Below are 21,864 nucleotides of genomic sequence, written 5' to 3' on the forward strand. Positions count from 1 at the left end.
ATATAATCAGAAAAGATACAAAGCATTTCTGTAAAGTTTATTTCTATAAATTTTGAATAAAATCACTTTTTAAAAATAAATAATCTTCAATGTTTTCAATTAATAAGGTTTTTCATGAAAGTCACATAAAAATATGCAAAATAAATTGATGAAAAACAGAGCTGTGAAATCAGTAAAAAATGTGCCAACTCCAACCTCTACATAAACTCATACTTAACTAATTTATACTCTGGACTCTTTTTCATCCAGAACATGCCAGTATGCCATATTGGCAGACATCACTAAAAAGTATCCTTTGCTGGGCTAAATAATTACAAAGTAAGTTGGCAGGAGTAGAATGTCTATTGTAAAAATAGATGTCTAATTTGATAAAGTTTTAAAATAAATAAATAATGAAATATTTATAATTTACCTTTTTGAATTTTCTGACATTCTTGGCTTAATTCTTCATTCACAATAACAGATTCTCTATTAAAAAATGTTAATAATAAAATAAAGATATTTTAAAAGATGTAACATGAAAGTGCAAAATTACTTGCACTACAAAATAAATACTGATTTTGATACAATTATGATAGAATAAAGTATATTTTAATATTAAACAGAAAACATATAGAGTTTTGATACTAAAATCTCCAGGAAGGAGTTTTCAAGAACAGAACTTTTCCTATGAAAGTTTAAAAAATAAGAGAATAAGTGTTTTTACACTGTTTTTGATTCTTTTAAATAACTAGCTGAGGTACCAAGCTTCACTCAGGAAAGTGATATATCAAGTAAAGTTAATATGCTTACATAAAAATACATGTACATAAAAGTGTATATACAGAAAAAAAATATGCACTTATAATAAACTTATAATAGATCCAACAAAAAAAATGTTTTACATCGAAAGAAATTGTAGGGACTCACTGACAATCTGACAGGTGAAAATGGACAGTATTATACATATTTTGCTGAAATAACAGGCTGAACAACTTTTACTAATGTAAATTTTATCTACTAATGATCTATTGTAACCAAATTTTATGGTTCACTTCACATCCACTGACCTCTAAGCAAAACTTCCTATTTGTGCAAAACATCTTATAGGAATAGGTATGAACTATTTACTCTTGTAAATGATATCATAATTCCATTAAGCTTATCAAATCAAATTTTTGGAAATAAAAAGTATCCTATGTCCTTTCCAGGACTGTTCTGGATATACACTCTGCCATAAAAATTAGAACACCAAGAAGGGGTTGTCGTATCACTGCAAAACTTAGCATGCAGATAAGTCTCAAGCTCTCATGCAGATATGAAAATGATTAGAGTTACAGCATGATGGCTCATTGTGTAATGCTAGAAAAGGACTTTAAACTGTGTGCCCCTTGGCCTATAAAAAAGCACACAGAGGGATCCTGTCTGTAGTTTACCTGTTGCAGAGGGATGCTGTATCACTAGAGATGCCTTTACATTGCAATGAAAGACCAATTGAACAAATAGTTTGAGAGGGAAAGAGTCATTGGAATGGCCCTTTCCCTCTCAAAAGCTGGATGGTCATCTTGCTGAATAGTCTGCCACCTAGGTCATTCTGATAACACTGTGAGGTGGTGTTGAAACCAGTGAACAGGAGAGAGCTCACACATACGATCAACCAGGCTCAGGATGCCCTTGGCAGACCACTAGCTGAGGTCATCCTGAGCTTGGTTGATTGTATTGTTGTCTGCCATATAGATACGGGTGGTGCCATCATTGCAGGCCCTTGTGTCTGTCTGTACCATTTCTCAAGACCCCTGGGTGAGGAACCTTTTGTACTGCAACAGCCAATACATATGCTACCATTGACAGCCACCCAAATTACTTCTGTTTGGAGTGGTGTTGCTCACAACAGGATTGAACTGCAATGGAATGGAACTGAGTCATCTACAGCAGCAAATCAGATTCAGTTTGGGCACTGACGATAGCCGTGTTTGTGTCTGGAGGCCTCCCATGTTAATGATTTTTAAAAATGCTATGAACTAAACAGCATTATATTTTGCAGAATGCCCTATCTTGTGTAGAAATTCATTTTGTAGTGAGTGATCATAAAATTCTTCATATATGTACAATTGCATATCATATGGTACAAACAGTATGTTCCCGACACTTTCTGTGTATAATGTCTTTCTTTAGTCCATTGAGCTTGAATCAAGGAAAAAATTCTTTCAATATTAGCATTATGATCTGGTATTGAAAGGAAATTCTATCAATTTTAAAAGCTCAAAGCATCGAGAAACAACTTGTCAAATTCTTTCATGCTAAAGCTCATTACCATCACTTTCAATTAACATTCATTGCAGCTTATAGAAAGTCTCAATGTCATTTCTCTAATAGACAATGAATATATGACAGTCTGTCTTAGACTTCAAGTTGATGTATCCTTCTATAAAAATACCTTCTTGTTTTTGTGCAATAAGAAATTTCTTGTTTTCCAACATTAAAGATGTGCCAAAACATCACAATCAGATACTAGAACTTGTGCACCTGTATGTTATACATCATTGTTTGAATTTGAGAACGAGGTATATTTACAGGGAAGAGGCGTACTTATGGGCAATCCCACACCAGCGATTCTTTGTGAGTTGGTATTGTGACTATTGAAAAACAATATTCTACCCAAATTTCAACACCTTATTAATTTTATATGCAAGATACATGGACAATATATTCATCCTATGGCAGAGAAAACCAAACCTACAGCAATTTTTGGAAGCGATCAATGATAACTCCTATGGATTATTCCTACAATTAGACCAGGAGAGTGAAACTACTATAAATTTTTTGGACATTTCCATCGCTTGCAAACACGAAGAAATTTGGACCAATGTATACAGAAAACCATGTTTTCAACCCATTTTAATTCCACATAACTCTATCAATCCTCTTCACATCAAATTGGCAGCCTTTAGATCCTGGATAAGAAGAGCTTATATGCATTGTACAAGCATAAATGACAGTAACAGAGCTAAATTATATCTTAAGGATTGCAGAACAACAAGGATACCTGATGGAAATGATAGAGAAATTAATCACAACCTTTCAAGCAACGAAACATCAACATACCTCATTGGACTGAAAACAAAGGGTGGTTTTAAATTATATCCCATTTTTAAGGAGTATACATAAGAAGGTAGCCAAGGCTAATAATAATCTCCAAGTAGTATATCGACACAACACTACAGTTTACAGAATTTTAAGGAATGATAAAAAACAATATAACTATAATTCAGCCATGGGAATCTCCATCCCATTAAACAACCAACATTTTGAATCTAAACTAGTCTATGTGGGTGCCACAATGCGCAACTTACGATGACTCACGGAGCATAAATATACAATTGATAAGAAGCTTGATAACACCATGCTATCAGCTTACACACGGCAACAGGACATTCATGTCCAATGGGAGTAAACATCAATTATCAAACCAACAACAAATATGCACACGATGAAATATCTTGAAAGATTGGAGATTTTTAAAGCACACAAAAGAACTGGTTGCATCAACCATAGAGATGCAGACACATTGGCTACAACATGGCAGTCTTTTTATGAAGATTAATTTTTATTAAGAGACATTTATTTATTTATTTATTTTATTTCTGTAATTATTTATTTTTATTGTCCACAACTACATTTTCAGTTATTTATTTGTGTGTTTATTTCAGAATTCTCGTTTTAATTTAATTTTTAAATTTATGTTCTATTTTATGGTAACTGAGGAAGATCGGTTAAAATGATCGAAAACGTTTTTATTTTAGTAAATTTTATTTGCTGGATTGTTAAAGGTTTTTTTTTACCATATTCTATTTATCCAGTATGTAAAATATATGAGTATACAAGGTCAACGTAGGGGATTTTACTTTTCTCAATTTTCCACCTTTAATCAATATTCAATAAAGATTAATTCTAAGTGGACTTTTCTGCTTACATCAACAAGTTGTTTATTAATATAAATTCTTCTGTTATCATTTAAGCAGAAATAAAGCTGTTAAACCACAACCCCACTGTTCTCCAATTTGATCTACATCTCTTATCCTCTGCCTTTAGTAAAGTTAACTATAGAATTAATATACAAGAATCTGTAATAATGTGGTTTTTCTTCACTCAGGAATCTGTCCCTACCACCCTATTTTTAAATACTCATGCATTGCAATATGTCAGCACATACAACAATCTTTGTGCACAGCCAAGGAGAAAAATAGGAAAATCTTATTCAACCTTTTAATCAACTGTACTTTTAACTATAGTGTGAACTTTTTTTTTTACTTGTGTTACCACCTGTTTCCTTTTTCCTCTAAATACCTGTTATTTAATAGGAAAACAGTTGTTGGTTAAATGATTCCATTGAGAACAGGATCATATTAGCTGTAATGCTGTTAATTAGTACTATGTACAGTACAATTAAACTTTATACTTGTGTGTTAAAAAACTGGCTAGTCTTTTCTTCTACAATCTGTTAATTTGGAGGTATATTTGCATTTTCGAGCTGTCAACTGTCATTAAGAACAGGATCATATTATCTTTATATATATGCCAGAATTTTCTGCTTGTAGTCATCTACACAAACTGGTTGCACTAATGACGAACTGTAGAGTCCAAATGCATTTCCAATGTTAATAAAAGCATATATTTTTTGGATCTGATCTCTAACTCTGTTTGCATCACTTGACCTATAAGGTGCGATAAATCTGGATAAATTAGCCAAATTTAGGCCATAGCAAGATACATACAACAATCTTGAGATTATTTTTGATGTTAAATTAACTTTTAAAAGCCATGTAGACAAGATAGAAAATCACTAGCTATCTATTGGGGGATGTTATGGTGCTTTTGTAAAACCATATCCTCTAAATCTGTTTTACAGTTCATATTCTTTGCATATTTTCAATCCCTCAGACTATTGCCTTCCCATTTGGTCCATGGGTGCTCCCTCTCTAGTTGCAAAAATAACTAGAGAACTTGATAAACTTCATCTACTTTTAAATAACTTTAGTAACTTGCCACACAATCACTAACCTAATGTTGCTAGGGTAAGACTAGGACTTCTGGATTTATAAGAGAAAATTAAATATTTTAACTGTCCAGTTCCACAACATTGGTTATGTATAAGAATCCCTGGAAGAAACACTTGCAACACTACATGTATTCATACTACTCATTTTTGTTTGTCTTTGTCTTTGTCACACAGATTTGTTTTAAAAGTCAAATTGCAGATAATATGGGCCCAATGGCATTTATACTTCATGAAAAATAACCTTGTTATAAGCAGGTATGTGGACATTTTTACATAACTTTTAAATTTATATTTACTTTTTATTTCTTTATTTTATTTTTTAATTTTTTATTTACACATTTTTTGCTATTTACAAAAACTCTTTTTACTTATCATACTGTCATATATATGTTTTTTAATATATGATGTTTATGTTTCTTAATAAATGTATTTTATATGTATTTTTACATACCTTTCTGCTGTACATGTATTTTATGCATTGTGTTATTGATATAACTTTTATTTATCTTTTCTTTGTTTTACTGAATTTTTAATCCTTATTTGGGCTTGTTGTGTAATAGGGTGAAGTCAACTGTCTGATGGCATTTCCAAAATTCAATGTAAAATAAATAAAATTCTTTATGGCTAGATAGCATCATAAAAATTAGCCAGACTATTATAATTTTGGTAATTCATATAGATAGATTGTTTCATTAATCATCCAAGTATAACTAAAAATTAGCTAAATTTGCAACTTTATTTGGTAATTATAATTACCAAAGTTACTGTCGAAAATATTTGTTTTGATAAATTTTGTATAGGATAATAAAGATCTGATTATCTGATCTATTGAAAATTTTATATTTTTAATTTTAAATAATTTTGGTTACCAAGAATTTTCTCAAGAAAATAAATAGCTTTTTAAGAAATCAATGTATAAAATTGAATACAAGTTTTTGAAACTTTCTTGACAGCACGAGATGAAGTTGTAATCAATTCCATCATTCCAGGCAACAAAAAAAAAAAAAAAAAAACACTAGAACAAGAAAAAGGTCCAATATAGCACAGTTTTGTTGTTTTCAGCTATTAAAATTTTTTACTATAACCAAAAACATTACAGAATCGGTTTCCATGGCAGCAAAATTTAAAATTTGAAAATGAAAATATAATACTGATCATTTCTTGGTACCCCATTTCGAAGCTTGCTTTGCACCCATTGTAACTGCTTACTTATGACACTACATATAAAACATGTAAAATATAGTAAACATAACATCAAACTCAGCACAGTGGAAATTAATATGTATAGAATTAATGGAAAAATATGTAATTACAATACAATATTGTTATCATCAGAATAAACTGTCAAAAAAAGTTAATTGTGAAATTTACTTCATGGTATTAACTCATGCAGATTAAACATTAAATAGGATCTGTATTTGTTATTTTTGTACACTTTATATAATTAATTTACCAACTTTTTTCTTTTTAAAGATTTACTGCCTTCTTCCAATTAAGAACCATTAACGTAATTCACAATAATGCTTACATTTTATTATACAGGAACACCCAGTAATAAGGCAGGTTAGGGATCAGATCAATGCAAATCAGATTGGGCAACAGGGATGGATAAAGAGAAACTGCCTTAAAGTGAAACAAAGTCTTTTTTTTCCACTTGTCAGTATATATAAAAGTCTAAAAATGTGTTTGCACTAGCATTTAAGGCATAACAACATTAGACCTAAAAAACAGGCTGAAAATCTGTCAATGTAAGCAATATTATTACCTGAAATATTGGTTATGGAGGAATAGCAAATTTTTTTGAATCCACGTGCCATATAGTAAGCATTTTTATCTTTAAAAATGTCTATGCTTGCCAAAGTTTTAGACTTCTAATACATGCATACATACATATTGTCCTGCTCGTATGCAAAAATGGTGAGCAGCAAGCAAAAAGAGACTACAATCTTACAAACTAACTATTCAGCAACCTTCTTCACACCTTCCCTCCAGACACACTCATGCCTCTTCTAGCACACTTTCTCGCATTCTCTTTCTGACTCGACATTTACATTCTTTCAGATATTCGTTCACTCGTTCCAATCCGAGACCTTCTTTTCCTTCCTCTACCATATTTTCCATCCACCTCTCCCACATATAGTCTCTTCGGCAATTCTCTATTCGTTCTCTCTACACCAAAATTGCGCGATACGTTACACGCAAGATGATTTTTCTGGCATACCACTCCGGGCATCAATGCTGTAAGTTCATCGTCTCCAGACTACGACCGCCGAAAAACAAACTTAAAAATTGGATATTCACAGTAGAAAAATCGAGAGAGATGGTGGAATTTTATCATCTGAATTTTCAACGAATCTTATTCGTTTTGAAAGTGCAGAGCTCGACAGAGACGCCCAATGACCGCACACAGAGATCAAAAGCCAATCAACTCCAGAACGCCACGACACTTTCTCAGATACAACAATAATTTGCCTTATGGACTGACACTCCAAGTATTTTTTTTATAAAATGCAATTTCATTTAACATCATTCTATTAACTTCAGAAATTTCAAAATTTTCATCACTCCATCTGCCAATTGTTTTTGATTTGACTAGCATATTCCAATTTCTGTTTTTTTTTTCTTTTTTTGCATATCACTGATAGAAACTGGGACCTTCATCAAGAGTAGACTCCACCTCAAGATTTTCCTTATTTGCTCTTCAACCATAAGCAAATGTTCATTTCTTAGAGTTCAGCGACAAGACGAAAGTAATTCAGCAACATCTTTAGGCTCCACTCTCAGTTCCAATTCTACCAACCATCTCAACATTTGCATTAATAAAAAGCTGATGGCACCAGTGCAGTCTTTAGAATGTAAGGGGCCCTGGGCCAGAAGAATGTTAGGGGCCCCCATGAAGAAACAGAATCAATACTAGATTACAGACCTAGGGGTCGCTAGTGTAGCTAGCACAGGTGAGACCGGTTATGGATATCGTGCTATCACCCTTTTAACATATCCCAGAAAATCTGTTGACTTTGTTTTTTTTAGCCAGTGAGATTTTTCACCCTCTACTCAACACTTCACACTACGTGTTAGAGGAGTAATTTCAATCGTATCATTAATGGTTTCTTCATTTCAAGTAACCTATTTGTTTTGTTTGTAACTTTATTACTTTCGGATTCAGGGGCCCCTACGACCTCGGAGCCCTTGGACCGGGCCCCGTAGGCCTTCCCCTAAAGACGGCACTGGATGGAACAGCTTGCGAAGTCCGCTTTAAGAGAGGAGCAAATCCCAAAATAATAAATATAATCGAATTTATTATTTTGGTAATTTTGTCTTAAGATCTGTATTATCCACAGATCTTAAGACATAATTACGTTCAGTTTTTATCTAGATTTACAAGACTGACGATGAATAACTAAGAAATAGGTGATCAAAATCCGCAAAATATAAATGATCGATTAATTTTGAGCGAAATTTAAGTAACCGAGGTGTTATTTTACAATTAAATCTTAAAATAAATTTAGGGCGAACGGTAAAATGATTGACGGCGTTCGACGAGTAATTAGAATGCATCGAACAAAACTTGCCTTTTAAATTTTTATTGGTGATTTGACAGATTTTGTAAACAAACGACTGCGGCCATATCGTTAGTGGATGACGCCCTCTGGTTAATAAAAAGATCGTGATAAAATCGAATGGTTGATAATAAATACGATGGAAGTGTCCGAGACTGTTTATGCAGTAAATAATTTAAATTTCTCAATTCTAACTGAAAATATTGTTTTAATTGTATTGTTTAATTCTAAGTGTAAAGTATTATCATATCGAAAAAAGTAGAAAAAAGCTAATAATGAATTAGAGGCAGGCCGGATGGTCGAGCTATCAAGGTGGCAGCCCACCGCTCTGAGGGACCAAGATTCGAATTTCGGACGGCTCGAAAAATCCCCGGAAATTTTTCGGGGGGTGGTCCGTTCGGATACGTCGGACCCCATCCTTCACCACCCGGCCCACCCATTATGGGCCTGGCAGAATCCATAATGAGCTTGCAAAAAGAGGCCTTCTTAGCGCCCACAGGGCGGAAAGAGTTTTAAAAAAATGAATTGGTGGTACTCCGAGGATCAAACAACGAATTGAATGGAATTTAATTTTAGTAAAATAGAGAGACAAAAAGAAACAGAGTTTCTGGTTGTTTTTTCATCTTATAATATAATCGAGATGAGTTAATAATGATAATAATAAGCGCAGAGCCGAAACGGTTAGGAGTTGAAATTTGGTACACAGTTAGCGTACGTCACGAGAATGTACACTAAGAAGGGATTTTCTAAATTTCTCCTCGCGAGGGAGAGGATTATGGCTTCTCCTAAAAAACAAAGCTTCTACTGTACTATTTTAGATGCGACTTTTTATTTTTAACTGCGTTTTAGTAGGTACGCCGTGAGAATGCACCCTAATAAAAAACTTTTGGAAATCCCCCACGGAGAAAAGGTAGAGGGTTAAGGATTACCTTGAAGAACTCGGCCTTCTATTGTACTATTTTAAATGCTGTTTTTGCGTTTTAGTAGGTTATGCCATGAGAATGTACTGTACACTAAGAAGAGATTTTTGGAAATTCCATCCAGTGGTGATATTCGAAATATTTAACAAAGGGTTCGCTAGCAGAAAATTTTTCCCTGACAATCACCGACAAACGAAATGGAAGTTTTGGGTAGAAATAAATACAATATTTTTTCTTGCGATATATCTAATAATCAGTGGCGTATTTGGAACGTAACGAGCCCTGGGTGAAGACCAGGTAACAATAGTGTATTAGTGCTGTCGACCTTTTTTTTTAGGCGGAGAAATTTTTTACCCCGAATCGCACTACTCATAGTAGACAGATGTCATCATCTCTCGTAATACAATATCCTTTTTATTTCGCTGTCCATAGCCCGACACGTCTTCCACAGCCATCTTGTATTATCTCACGCGCATGAGATTGTGGGATCTCTCTTATGACTGGATCTAGTTTCAAGAACTCTCTTGAATCGATCGCGATTAAACCTCGTTTCAATCGAGATTGAAACGGTCGAGAGAGATCGCACCAAGACGTAGTCCCGACCTTGCTCACAATCTAGATTGAAATGCTCGGTGCGAACGGAGTATAAGGCTCTAGTTTAGTAGTGTTACAGAGTATAATACGTATATTTTAATACCTATTTTTTTAAAAAAAAAAACAAAACCACTGAGAAATGTTCCGTGTGTTTAACAAGGTTCGGGAAACTGAAAATTTTAACAACGGGTTCGGCCGAACCTGTGCGAACCCGCTGAATATCACCATTGATTCCATCCCCCGAGGAAAGAGGAAAAGAATTAGTTTTAGTCAGTATAAATTGTAAATTATAGAGAAGGAAAGTTAATAGTATACATTTTGGAAATTAATAAATTTTTTTATCATTTCCACTGTTCGGGTAACCCAAAATCAATAAATCCAAAATAAACGAATTCGAACGAATATTTGAATTAGTTCCAAATTCGAAATATAATGTTCCAAACAAGTTTTTATAAATTTTAGAATTTAAAATTAATCATTTTATCCAAGTAAGTTAATTCTCCATTATAATGAGAATTAACTGGGGTATCGGGCTCATCTGCTAGTTTTATAAATTCAGTTAAATTTGTAAATACGTTTATTAATGAATTTGAATGACTAGAGTCAAACTGATAGGAATTATATCTTGAAAAATAATTTAAAAAAAAAACCGTAAATGATGATACAGGATAATCGACTACATAAAGTCATTGTTAATCGATTAAAAAAATTAATTGTATTGAATACAGTAGTTGAAAATAGATTAAAAAGAATCCACTTGAATAAACTAAAAATATGAAATATCATTACCGTTTACAGTATATATTCTTGGCTAGCTAACTTCCCGAGTCGAAGAAAAATAAATGCTTTTCACTGCGAGTGAACCTTTCTAGCATGTATATTTAATTAACTGAACGGGATATATGCAAGGTAAAGTTTTTGTAGCTTTAGTAAACACACCAATATTAATAAAAAGAAACAATCTCAATATAATTCGATAAGCTAAATCTTATTCCATTCTATTCTGTTCGAATCCTCTCTCCTGTTTCTCTCTCTCTCTCTCTCTTTTTTTTTTTTTTTTTTTTTTTTCAAATTCCAAGACAAAAAGTGTTAACTTTTCTTTAACTTGGAATTAAAAATAACTCTGCCTTGGATACTATCATGCTTTTTTTTTCAATTCCATCTACAAAATACGTTTTTTGAAAACCCTTACTTCCCTGTGGGCAGCAAGAGGTCTTTTTAGCAAGCCTGCTATGGGCCACAATGAGGCATTTGGGTGATGATGGACGGAGCCCGACATATCCGGACGAACCACTTTCCGAAAAATTCTTTCAAAATACGTCGTTGCTGATGCAATGATGTTGGGTACCAGAGTATTTTTCATGTTCATCGTGAGTTAGACAAAGCCAAGCGTGAGGGAAAACTGCCGCTCTTATACAATTCGGACCAAATTTCTGAGCCAAGTCGGATCTCGAATCTTCCTAGTGTTGCTTTATTAAGCCTTGTTATTTATTTTTCTTTTCTTTATTTTCCTTATACCATCTTCCTGCGGTAAAACTGTACTTCCGGCTTGTTTCCCTAACCACACTGTAGTTAGTTGACCCATGTGGTCTGATCTGTTATAAAACAAAAGGAGGTGCACCCGATCTGTCGAGGGGTTACTGGCAGAGGAGGGAGGGAGATTCGTAGGGGAATAAAGAAGACACTTTCGGGAAGAGAGGAAAGCAGGACGGAGGTTACGTGAGGACGAGTACGTAAAGAAGACAATTATTAAGGAACGGATTCGAGGTTGTTTTTTTTTTATTATTGCCAGTCACCACTTTGAACTTTTCATTCTGTATAATTCCTGTATAATTCTATGACTCTTTTATCTTACCCAAAATTTTGGGCCCGATATTAGTATAATTTAGTTAAGTTAAACCTAAGGGGTTACCTACCTAAATTATACTAATATCGGGTACCGACAAACAAAGAGCTATAGTAAGCTCTTTGTTTGTCGGTACTTGAGAACCCGTCAGTTGTATTGTTTCGACCGGTCCCAGTTAGTTTGTATATCGTAGCGTATATGTAAGCGTGAATATTTGTATATTCAGGATTTGAAATAATTTTTGAAACCATTAAATTTTTATCAAGGCCGAGCGATTCTCCGAATTCTGTTATTTATTACTCGGCTACACTAGAGTGATAGAGAGATGCTCCTTTACGGCATTGATCTTCCGGCAGTGTAACGATAATATTTGCCAATATTATAGAAAGAAGAGCGCACCAACTAACCACAGAAAAAATGAGTTTATTGGACATTATAACGAGCTTCCTAAGTAGATATTACGGTGCAGCATAACCTGTATGACTTGTGCTAAAAAACACTAACTAACCAACCAACCTAAGCAGACATTTCAAAGTATTTATGATAATAATCGAACAGGAATGAAAAAATACACTTTCATTATTGTAACTTTGCATAAAACATCATTAAATAATCACAAAAATATTAAATGCCATACTATATTTTTTCAGTGAAAAGGAATATTTTTAAAATTGAATTAGAACCAGTGGCGTGCCGTGACATTTGATGATAGGGAAGCTGTGTTTCTGTAAGAAGCCGACTTATAGGGGCAATCAATTAATTGCGCGTCAGGACCCGTTCGTATTCGTTTGTTCGATAAGCCAGTAAAAACCGTATACTTCTTTAAATGTATTTTTAATAGATTATCTGACGTACTTAATAAATAACAGAGGTAATTATATTAAACTTTCTTATTAGATTCAATAAATTCCCTATGCCCTCTAAATGCCAATTCTTGCTTTGAGAAAAAACATATAACATCTATTAATTTAGATATACCTATTAATCGTAATTATCTCGTTATAATTTTCAATATTTATTTTATATTGTCTACCAATGTTAAATTCTATTCCGCTTTGATTTCCAAATTGCTTCAATTTTACGCAAGAATCGTCATTCGTCATAAATTTTATCGTCAAAATGTCGAAATTTTTTTGTTAACGTATTTATATTTAATTTAGGCATTGGTCTTTCTCTTTTAATAATGTTTTCTTTTTTATTATACGGTCTTGAGCCTAAACTTTTTTAAAATAAATTTTTTAATCACTAGTCACGATGTAAGGGCTAAAACTAAAATTATTAAAAAAACGTACTTGGTAAAACAAAATGTGTGATGAATATACATGCCTAGTACAAAAAATTCTTCAGTTGTATGAATATACTTTTAAAGAAACTTATAATTAAATATAACTTTGTGAAGAAACGTACATAAAAATAACGAAATATTCTTTACTTTTTAAATCTTTAAACAATCCACTTAGTGAAATAGCTCTCTACGAGTGGCTAATGAATGGAATCAGAGACGGTACAGGTAGGTGTGTGCGTGCCAAACCGAATGCCGATACCGGTCAATGTCAAATGCCTCTTTTGTCGCAGCACTAGTATATGTCAAAGGACGCGACAGGGTTGTTGTAGATTTTAAACGCTTCTCACCATAGCTGTAAAAATCTAAACATGTTAAACTTAACAGATTGTCTGTCGTTCGTTTTCCAACTAAATCGTTTTAGGACCGAGTGTTCACGGAAATTTCCAAAATTTACAACTTTTTGGTCACTCTCATTGAACTGGAAAATTTTTGTCTTTATTACATCTAATATTATGAAGAGATCAGACCCCACTATACTCGGCAAGAGATTGGTTCGGTTAAGCTTCTGTTTAAGTAAAATTTCGGCTTTTTCATCAGGGTTTTATATATGTTTCTAATTCCCTAATCGCTTAATTATTTAACTACTTCTTAAGTAGAAATAAGTTGAAACCGGTTACTTTGTACTTGAATATTTGTAGTCTTGGGAAAGAAGTGGAAAGAAATTTTTATGACAACCGATACATAAATCGTAAATTTAAGGAAAATAAATTCTAGAACTTTTTTGTACCATTGTACGTCTCATTCATTGAATTTGGTTGTAAATGATGCTGCCAAAGTAACAGTTAATTTTTTAACACTGTACTAGAATTGTACACGTTTTTTCTGCGTCCCCTTACAGATGGGACATACTAAATCGTAATATCACCGGTTTAACATTGAAATCCGTAAGTAATATAAGATGGGAGAGCAGAATAAACGCAGAATAAATATATCAAATATTTTAATGGAGTTTTTTTAAAACTCCTGTCAATTATACAGAACTATCATAAAAACATGCCAGTAAATTCCTATCGGTTGGGTTAAGTTATAAATCTAGTCTAGGGTGGGCAATCTTTTTTATAACATGGGCCAGAATAAATTTTACGTTTTTTCCGCGGGCCGTAGTAGTTAATTGACGCCTTCTTGTGACTTGTAATTTTTTAGTCTGCAAATATGAAATAAATAAATAAAAAGTTAATTACTACATTTATTTCTCTTATTGTTTTCGAAAATTACAAAGAATTGGAAAAATAACTATTAATTAGTTATTTTTCCAATTTAATAATCTATTAAAGATCTCGCGGGCCGGATAGAAACTTTTCGCAAGCCGTAGCTGGCCCGCGGGCCGGGGGTTGCCCGCCGTTGATCTAGTCTACTCATGATTCACATAATCGGGCGAGGGCGGCCGAATATCTAGCAGGAAGGCTGCTAACAGCCCACAACCGGTCCGGGATATAAAATTAGATGCTTTATGCGTTTGTTGCTTCTACCAGCTAAACCGGGTGAGGTTGGTGCTCTATAAATCGCATGTGCCAATGCTTATATAATCTGGCTGATTGGAAACTGACCCGGTTTCGACATTCCTTCCGCCACTGAATTATTCGAATATACAATAGCAATCTTATCGTTTTTTTCACATGCAGTATAGGAATTTGTAAAAGATACATAATGCAGTTATAATAAAATATTAATTTTAATTAATGCAAAGTACGTTAAAATATGAAAATTTATATTTTATAAAGTCAAACGTAGCTATTTAAAATCAGTGTCTCCTGAACGTATTGCATCTTATGTGAGTTGTGATCGAAAATTGTGCAATTAAGACATAAGTACCTAGACTTGATTGCAAATAGATTGTTTTAGATTTATAGTTAATACTTTCTGGAATTTCTAAAATAAAAATGTAAGTTTTTATAAAAGTATTACACTATTTAATTAAAATAATATATAATATAAAATGCCACAAATCGTGATTTTGTTTGTGATTGTGATATTGAGTAAAAATAAATTTAATTGAAGATCATTTTCTTCTTTCTTTTTAGTACGTGGTCTTTAAAATGAGTTCCTATAAACATTTAAGTGGAAGTGAAAAAAGAAAACGAAAAGCAGATCGAGATAAAGTGGCAAAACAAATAAAAAGATCGTTGGACAAATTTTTAACTGTAGATGGAGAACAATTACAACAATCGTCATCATTTTCACAAATTTCACCTGCTCAAACTCCAGAAACATCATTTGTGTCCGAAACTATTCTGCAAAAAGACCAGCAGGAGAAACCAAGCAATTCCGTTTGTGAAGATGAAACAAAAGGAGAAAATATAAATTTAAAATCATGTCAAAGTAATGATGAAACTAAGAGTTTTGTAAACGATATTGCATTATGGCCAGAATACTTAACAGACGCCATGCGAGAGTATTATATAAAAAATCCACCAAAATCAATAAATGGATCTTTGGAATCATCTTCTATTCGATGCAACAAAGGGTCAAAACAAATTACAAGAAAATTAACTATTGCCTCCTTCTTCAGAACTATTAATAGCGAGGAAAAAGTTAAAAGAGATTGGTTGGCTTTTACTGAAACCAACAACTTATTGTACTGTTACGTCTGTAAATTATTTTCCAAGCAAACAACGCTAATGACAAAAGGGACGAATGATTGGAAAAATGTACATAAAAAATTGTCAGAGTATGAAAACTCCAGTGACCACATTAACTCCATTTTAATTTTTATAACAAGATCTAAAATTACCGGACGCATTGACACTGAACTGGAAAAACAAATTATAAATGAAAAAAAATATTGGAGGGAAGTACTTAAACGTGTGGTAACGACAATCAAATTTATTTCTTCATACTCTTTAGCGTTTCGTGGTAAAAATGAAGTGTTTTTTAGTGAAAATAATGGTAATTATATAGGTGCTTTGGAATATTTATCCGAGTTCGATCCATTTTTGCGGGAACACATGAAAAAATATGCAAACTGCGGCACCGGTACTATAAACTATTTTTCGTCTACAATATGTGATGAATTTATTTCTATTATATCGAAAGATTTACAACTCACAATAGTGAACGAAATAAAGGAAGCCAAATTTTACTCTCTAATTATTGATTCAACACCTGATATATCTCACGTAGATCAGCTGACCGTCATTATTTGCTATGTTCTTCCAAGTGGTATAAAAGAAAGATTTTTGGGATTTCTATCTATATTTTCTCATACGGGTGAAAAGTTGGAGAAAGTTATTTTAGAATTTTTAAATAATATAGATTTAGACATCACTAACTGTCGGGGACAGAGTTATGATAATGCGTTTAATATGTCAGGTAAATATAAGGGACTCCAATCCAGAATAAAACAACATATTTTTTCTGCCCATTTTATACCATGTGCAAATCATTCATTAAATTTAATTGGATACGCTGCTGCCGAAAGTTGCATGGAAATGACCACTTTTTTCAATATCGTTCAGGAATTGTACGTATTTTTTTTCAAGTTCTACACATAGGTGGAATGCATTACAAAAATTTTGTAAGAGCAAACACTTGAGTATTAAACCTATTTGTGACACCAGGTGGTCTGCTCGTTCCGATGCTGTGAAATCCTTAAAGGAAAATTATGAAGAAATTAAACATTGTTTACGTCATTTTTCCTCAAACAAAGATGAAAAACCATTAACAAGGTCCGAAGCTGCCGATTTACATAAAAAAACTTGATACATTTGAGTATGTACTGTTACTTACTATATGGGAAAAGATTTTAGAGAGAATAGATGCTTCAAACAAAACTCTTCAACAAAAAGACGAATACCTAAATACAGCAGTTTTAATATATGATTCATTGATAGATTTCATACAAACTGTTAGAGATGATTTTGACAATTTAGAAAAAGAAGCAGAAAAAGTTAAAGATATTGCATATACTAATGATAACAAACGGCAGAAAATATGAAAACTATTTCATGATGAAATTCCAGAACATGAAATAAGATTCAGTGGCAAAGAACATTTTAAAGTTAATAATTTTTTTTGTTGTATGCGATTCTTTAATTAGCAACATTAAAAAAAGATCTGAGGGACATAAAACTATTAACGATAAATTCAAACCAATTTTTCATAATAGTGATGTTAGTGACTTCAATAGAGGAATTAAAATGTTATGAACAAGATTTAAACCTAGCAGAACTGAAAAATGAAGTATTACAATTTAAGACTTTTATAAGTAAAGAAAATATTATTTCGCCTGTATCCATATGGTCATTTATTCAGGAAAATAATATTATTTCAACATTCCCTAATTTAAACATAATTCTGAGAGTTTATTTAACCCTTCCAATAAGCAATGTAAGCGGTGAAAGATCATTCTCAGTAATGGCCAGAATAAAAAATTTTTTAAGATCCACGTTAGGCCAACAAAAATTAAATAGTTTATCATTACTTTATATAGAAAAAGAGTTATTAAATAACTCTATTAATTATGACAAACTAATTGACGAGTTTGCAGAATTAAAAGTGAGAAAAAAGGCAATATAACTAATCAATCTGGGTATATTTGTTTCAGTATTATTGTTTGTTTTAATAAATTATGTTTATTTAATTTTTGTACATGTATATTATTTTTTTCCTTTTTTTTCTTGGAATCCGATAATTAAATAGAACTACATACTATATGCTTTAAAACCAAACTACCAAACGCAAAGTATGTGTCATGACTGAAAAATAGGCCCGGAATTACAATGTTGCCTAGGGCCCGCTTTAGCCTTAGTCCGCCACCAGGGCCGGATTTACATAAGGGCATTTGGGGCCTGTGCCCAGGGCCCCCACAAAACTAAAAAAAATTATGTTTAAACATAATTTTTTTCTATTACCGCGACAGCCTAGTGGCCTATCATGAGGGCAACAGGCAGAGAAAACCAAACCCGGGAAAAAACCTATGAAACATCGGAAAATTTCTGGAAAAAATTTCACATGGGTATTTTTCAGTTAAATTAAAATAATTAGTTTTACGCTATAAAATATATGTATGTTTACAATAACCTTATTTTTAAATGAAATTTACAACTTCCTAGTTCAAATCTAATTGAAAGTACAGTATTTTGTGTAAACTTTCTAAATCATCAAATTTGCCTACTCTTAAAGGGGGACCCCCACCGAATTTGTGCTCAGGGCCCCTGGATTGGTAAATCCGGCCCTGTCTGCCACTGCTGGCCACGTGGAGTTTTCGAGTTTTCTCCACGTCTGTAACGCCCGAATAGGGGCAGTTATCCTTAAAAGACTTCCCGGAAAGCATTATTTCCCGCGTAACGACCATCATAAACGCATATAACTAACATTATATGACAATTACGCCACACTTTACCACGGGACGATATAGCCTAGAAGCTCATGCCCAACTAGCCGATACAAGATAAACCATAACACGTAATTATATATTCTTACATAATTTTATTAAAAGAATTATTTTTATTTAACATAAGAAATAAATTTAATCGAACATGGAGAGGTCAATCCAAATTAATTAAGAACGGTAAAATTATTCAAACGCCATTTTTAAACACCAGGGGACGTTTTAGCTCCACACGTGACACATTTCGATGGCGGTTTTGCAGTGCAAACCATGGAAAAATCAGATATTAGTGTGCTGGATGCTCCGAATTGAAAGTTTTACATCGAGTTTAAGTAGCGGAAGGCGGGATATTGAAATGACAATAGGATGGAATTAGTGTCTGTCGACGACGTCAGAGGATTATTGACATATTTCTCCAAATATCCCTACAAATTAAAGGAAAACAGCAAGGTAAATGTAATTTGCATAAAATTGTCGAAAATTTTGTGCAATGTTTTACGCGAAATTTAATCTAAGAGAACAGAAAATGCGAAGACTGTTTACGATTTTGCCATTATAAAATTTATGAATAATTTCTCTTCTTAATTCGGTAAAGTATATTTAGAGATAGATCTAATTAATGTACTTTTCTGTAATCGCGCTTTTAGGCTGTTGTAACTTATTAAGTATGCAATTACAGATTCGTTAGTCACGTGAGAAAGTTTGTAATTGAGTATTAAATTTTCGAGTTCCTGTAGAACTCTTTTAGTGCCTAATTGATTTAACTTAGAAAGAAATTATAATAAACAGTAAATTTTTAAATATATATTTCCATTTATTCATTTACTTCACTATTTTTTTTTTCAAGTATTGTAATACTGTAGAAACAGCATTAGTGAAATGTTTCTCAGTTTTAAAAAATAATTACTTTTTTTCTGATGGAAAAACTTATAAAAGAACTTAAATTTTTTTTTACATAAAACAAACTTTTTATTTTTTTAAAAAGTGTATAAATTTATTGGCAGATGTTGGGTTATTTTATATAAAACTGTATGTAAATGCATTTTTTATATGAAATTAAATTTGTGAAAGATGATTATGCAATTTGGATATTTCAAGGGATTTTCAGATATATTTTAACACATTTCGCAAAAATTAAAATTTGATGTGTAGTAATAGTAGAATGAGTCAATTTTTCTGCATAACTTATCCTCAAAATACTTTATTAAATAATATGACATTTATAATAGATAATAATTACAAAATTAGGCAGATTTGTTAAAATTGTAACTGTCACAATGATTGTCCTATTAAAAATAGATTGTTGTTGTATTTATAAAAATTTATTTGCTTTATGCAAAACATTTTTAAGTGAACTGTTTCATTTAAAACAAATATGGGAATGATTTTTCGGAACGTTTTTTTTTGAATTAAAGTTTTATTTTATAAAAAAAACTGTTAAAAACGACCAAATTAAAACTGTTATTGGACCAATGTTCAAATTTCTATTAGATCGGCCGAAACAATCTGTTTTAGATTAATAATTTGACTTCCATAAAATTAGTGTTCTGTAAATATATTTTATAAATAAAATCAAATTGAAGGAAGAAGTAATTTCATAAGGTAATTATTATTTTAACTATAGATAAGTAAAACTTTATGCACTAAATTTTAATATATTAAATGTAAAAACTCATGGAAAAATTTCTTTTAACTTTGAAGTTTCTATAAGTGAGGGTTTTGTTGATAGTGGATTTTGCTTTTTCACATATTAATATAATCTTATAAAGTAATTAAAATGGATATGTAAAAATGACAACTATCTCGTGATTTAATTACTGACAATGCCACAATCTTCTGTAGGTGTCTTCTGTCAAGAGAAGCACAAGATAGATAGATCATGGTGGCGTGACCATGTCACGCCACCATGATCTATCTATCTTGTGCTTCTCTTGAGCACTCTTCGTACGTTAAGTATGTCCAATTCCTGATGGTAATGAACCAGTTCATTCTTGGCCTACCCTTGCCTCTTTGCCCTTCAATTATTTCCTTTTAGTAATAGTTTTTCTACACTTGGGTGTCACAGTACATGCCCCAGATAACTCACTTTTTATTTTCCTTACTATTTCTAGTAAGGCTCTTTTCTGATTTGCAGTTGCCAGGATATCTTCATTTGTTCTTGCCCTCAAAGAATTCTCAGCATTCTTCAAATTATCTACATTTCAAATGCTTTTAATTTCTTTTCAGTATTTGCATTCTTTGTCCAACTCTGCTCCGTAAAGCAGGGTTGCAATAGCAACTCTGATTTCTCACCCTCCAACTAAAGAAGTTGATCCTGATAATAAGTGTGATAGTTCTTTTTAAAAAAAATTTTCATTTTCTATCAAATTGTGATTACTATGTTTTAAGACTAAAAGTTCCACAAGGATTGTTAAGGATTCAACTTGTATCCTGGTGATTCTTGTAGAGCTATTGAAGAACTTACAGCATCATTCTACTTGCACTTGTAACAACTAGCCAAGTTGGAGTTGATACTTTATATAACTTAGTACCAAGAGCATCCACATTACTGAAGTGATGTTGGATGCTCCAAGTATTGCCGCATATCCACAAGAGTTTTGTTATTTGTGTTGATCATTATGGAAATATGTCCCCAGTGCTAAGGTATGACGTTGGAAGTAGAAGGATTTTGACAAGATGAAGTAGTCCTCTTAAGGGTGCTTCTTTCAGTTTTGTGTCAGCTGGCAACTGGGCAAAGGTCATTGATCACAATTTAATAGAAGGCAAATTTAATTGTGGTTGATGACTTATAGGTGATTGGCAGTTTTTGGCACTAGGACTATGTGATTTCCATTGGGTGACCCAGTATTAAGTATTGCTGATTGCTCTGACTCCAATGTCTGTTGATATTGAAGATAATTGTAAACATGTTTAGGAGCTGGATGCTGTGCTGAGGTGTGCATTCTTGGCTGATTTGTTTGCATCTGGTTATAACAATATCATCTAATATGTTCACCCAACATGGAAAATAGATTGGAATGTAATCAGAAATATGCCAAATGTTGGTGTATTTCATTCCAATATTGTTGATTTAGTTATCATCAGACACTTCCTTTATAAGTCTATTTCCATTCAACAAGACATTTCCAACAGGTCCATGACTGCCGTGATTGGCTCAGTTGACCATGCATGCCATTCAAGTATTCTCGTTAATTCTTCCTGAATTATCTCTTGTGTAAGTGTTACTGCATTG

General features: G+C 32.5%; 3 protein-coding genes across 7 annotated transcripts in view; 2 read left to right on the plus strand and 1 right to left on the minus strand.

Moving 5' to 3' along the window:
• The window catches only part of LOC136975657 (F-box only protein 7-like), a 32,214-nt gene extending 19,824 nt beyond the window's left edge, over window positions 1-12,390 (minus strand). For 2 of the 4 annotated variants that reach the window (XM_067270759.1, XM_067270755.1), the window contains exons 1-2: window positions 10,902-11,132; window positions 413-468 (exon numbers count right to left, since the gene is read on the minus strand). In XM_067270759.1, the coding sequence (XP_067126860.1) occupies window positions 413-432 (20 nt within the window). In that variant the 5' untranslated portion in view covers window positions 433-468; window positions 10,902-11,132. Of the gene's footprint in view, window positions 1-412; window positions 469-8,610; window positions 8,662-10,901; window positions 11,133-12,365 lie in introns of those variants that run through there. The other 2 variants (XM_067270758.1, XM_067270757.1) reach the window with 2 other exon arrangements.
• Window positions 12,391-15,339: 2,949 nt separating this feature from the next.
• LOC136975683 (zinc finger MYM-type protein 1-like) lies at window positions 15,340-17,237 on the plus strand. The gene is made up of 2 exons (XM_067270785.1): window positions 15,340-16,612; window positions 17,134-17,237. Exons 1-2 carry the CDS (start codon window positions 15,340-15,342, stop codon window positions 17,235-17,237), a joined length of 1,377 nt encoding a protein of 458 aa, XP_067126886.1.
• A 1,621-nt stretch (window positions 17,238-18,858) lies between these two features.
• Window positions 18,859-21,864, plus strand: part of EDTP (Egg-derived tyrosine phosphatase) — a 63,146-nt gene continuing 60,140 nt past the window's right edge. For both annotated transcript variants that reach the window (XM_067270737.1, XM_067270738.1), the window contains exon 1: window positions 18,859-19,082. In XM_067270737.1, coding sequence (XP_067126838.1) covers window positions 18,999-19,082 — 84 coding nt within the window. In that variant the 5' untranslated portion in view covers window positions 18,859-18,998. The remainder of the gene's footprint in view (window positions 19,083-21,864) is intronic.

This window comes from Centruroides vittatus, unplaced genomic scaffold, assembly GCF_030686945.1.
Source record: "Centruroides vittatus isolate TY-2023 unplaced genomic scaffold, ASM3068694v2 contig_377, whole genome shotgun sequence".
Classification (NCBI taxonomy): domain Eukaryota; kingdom Metazoa; phylum Arthropoda; class Arachnida; order Scorpiones; family Buthidae; genus Centruroides; species Centruroides vittatus.

Bases quoted from the DNA above. Each gene is read 5' to 3' on its own strand.
- LOC136975683 (XM_067270785.1), top strand. From the start codon at position 15,340: ATGAGTTCCTATAAACATTTAAGTGGAAGTGAAAAAAGAAAACGAAAA. The intron at 16,613-17,133 runs GTAAATATAAGG...ATTCATTGATAG, and splicing joins TAATGCGTTTAATATGTCAG to ATTTCATACAAACTGTTAGA.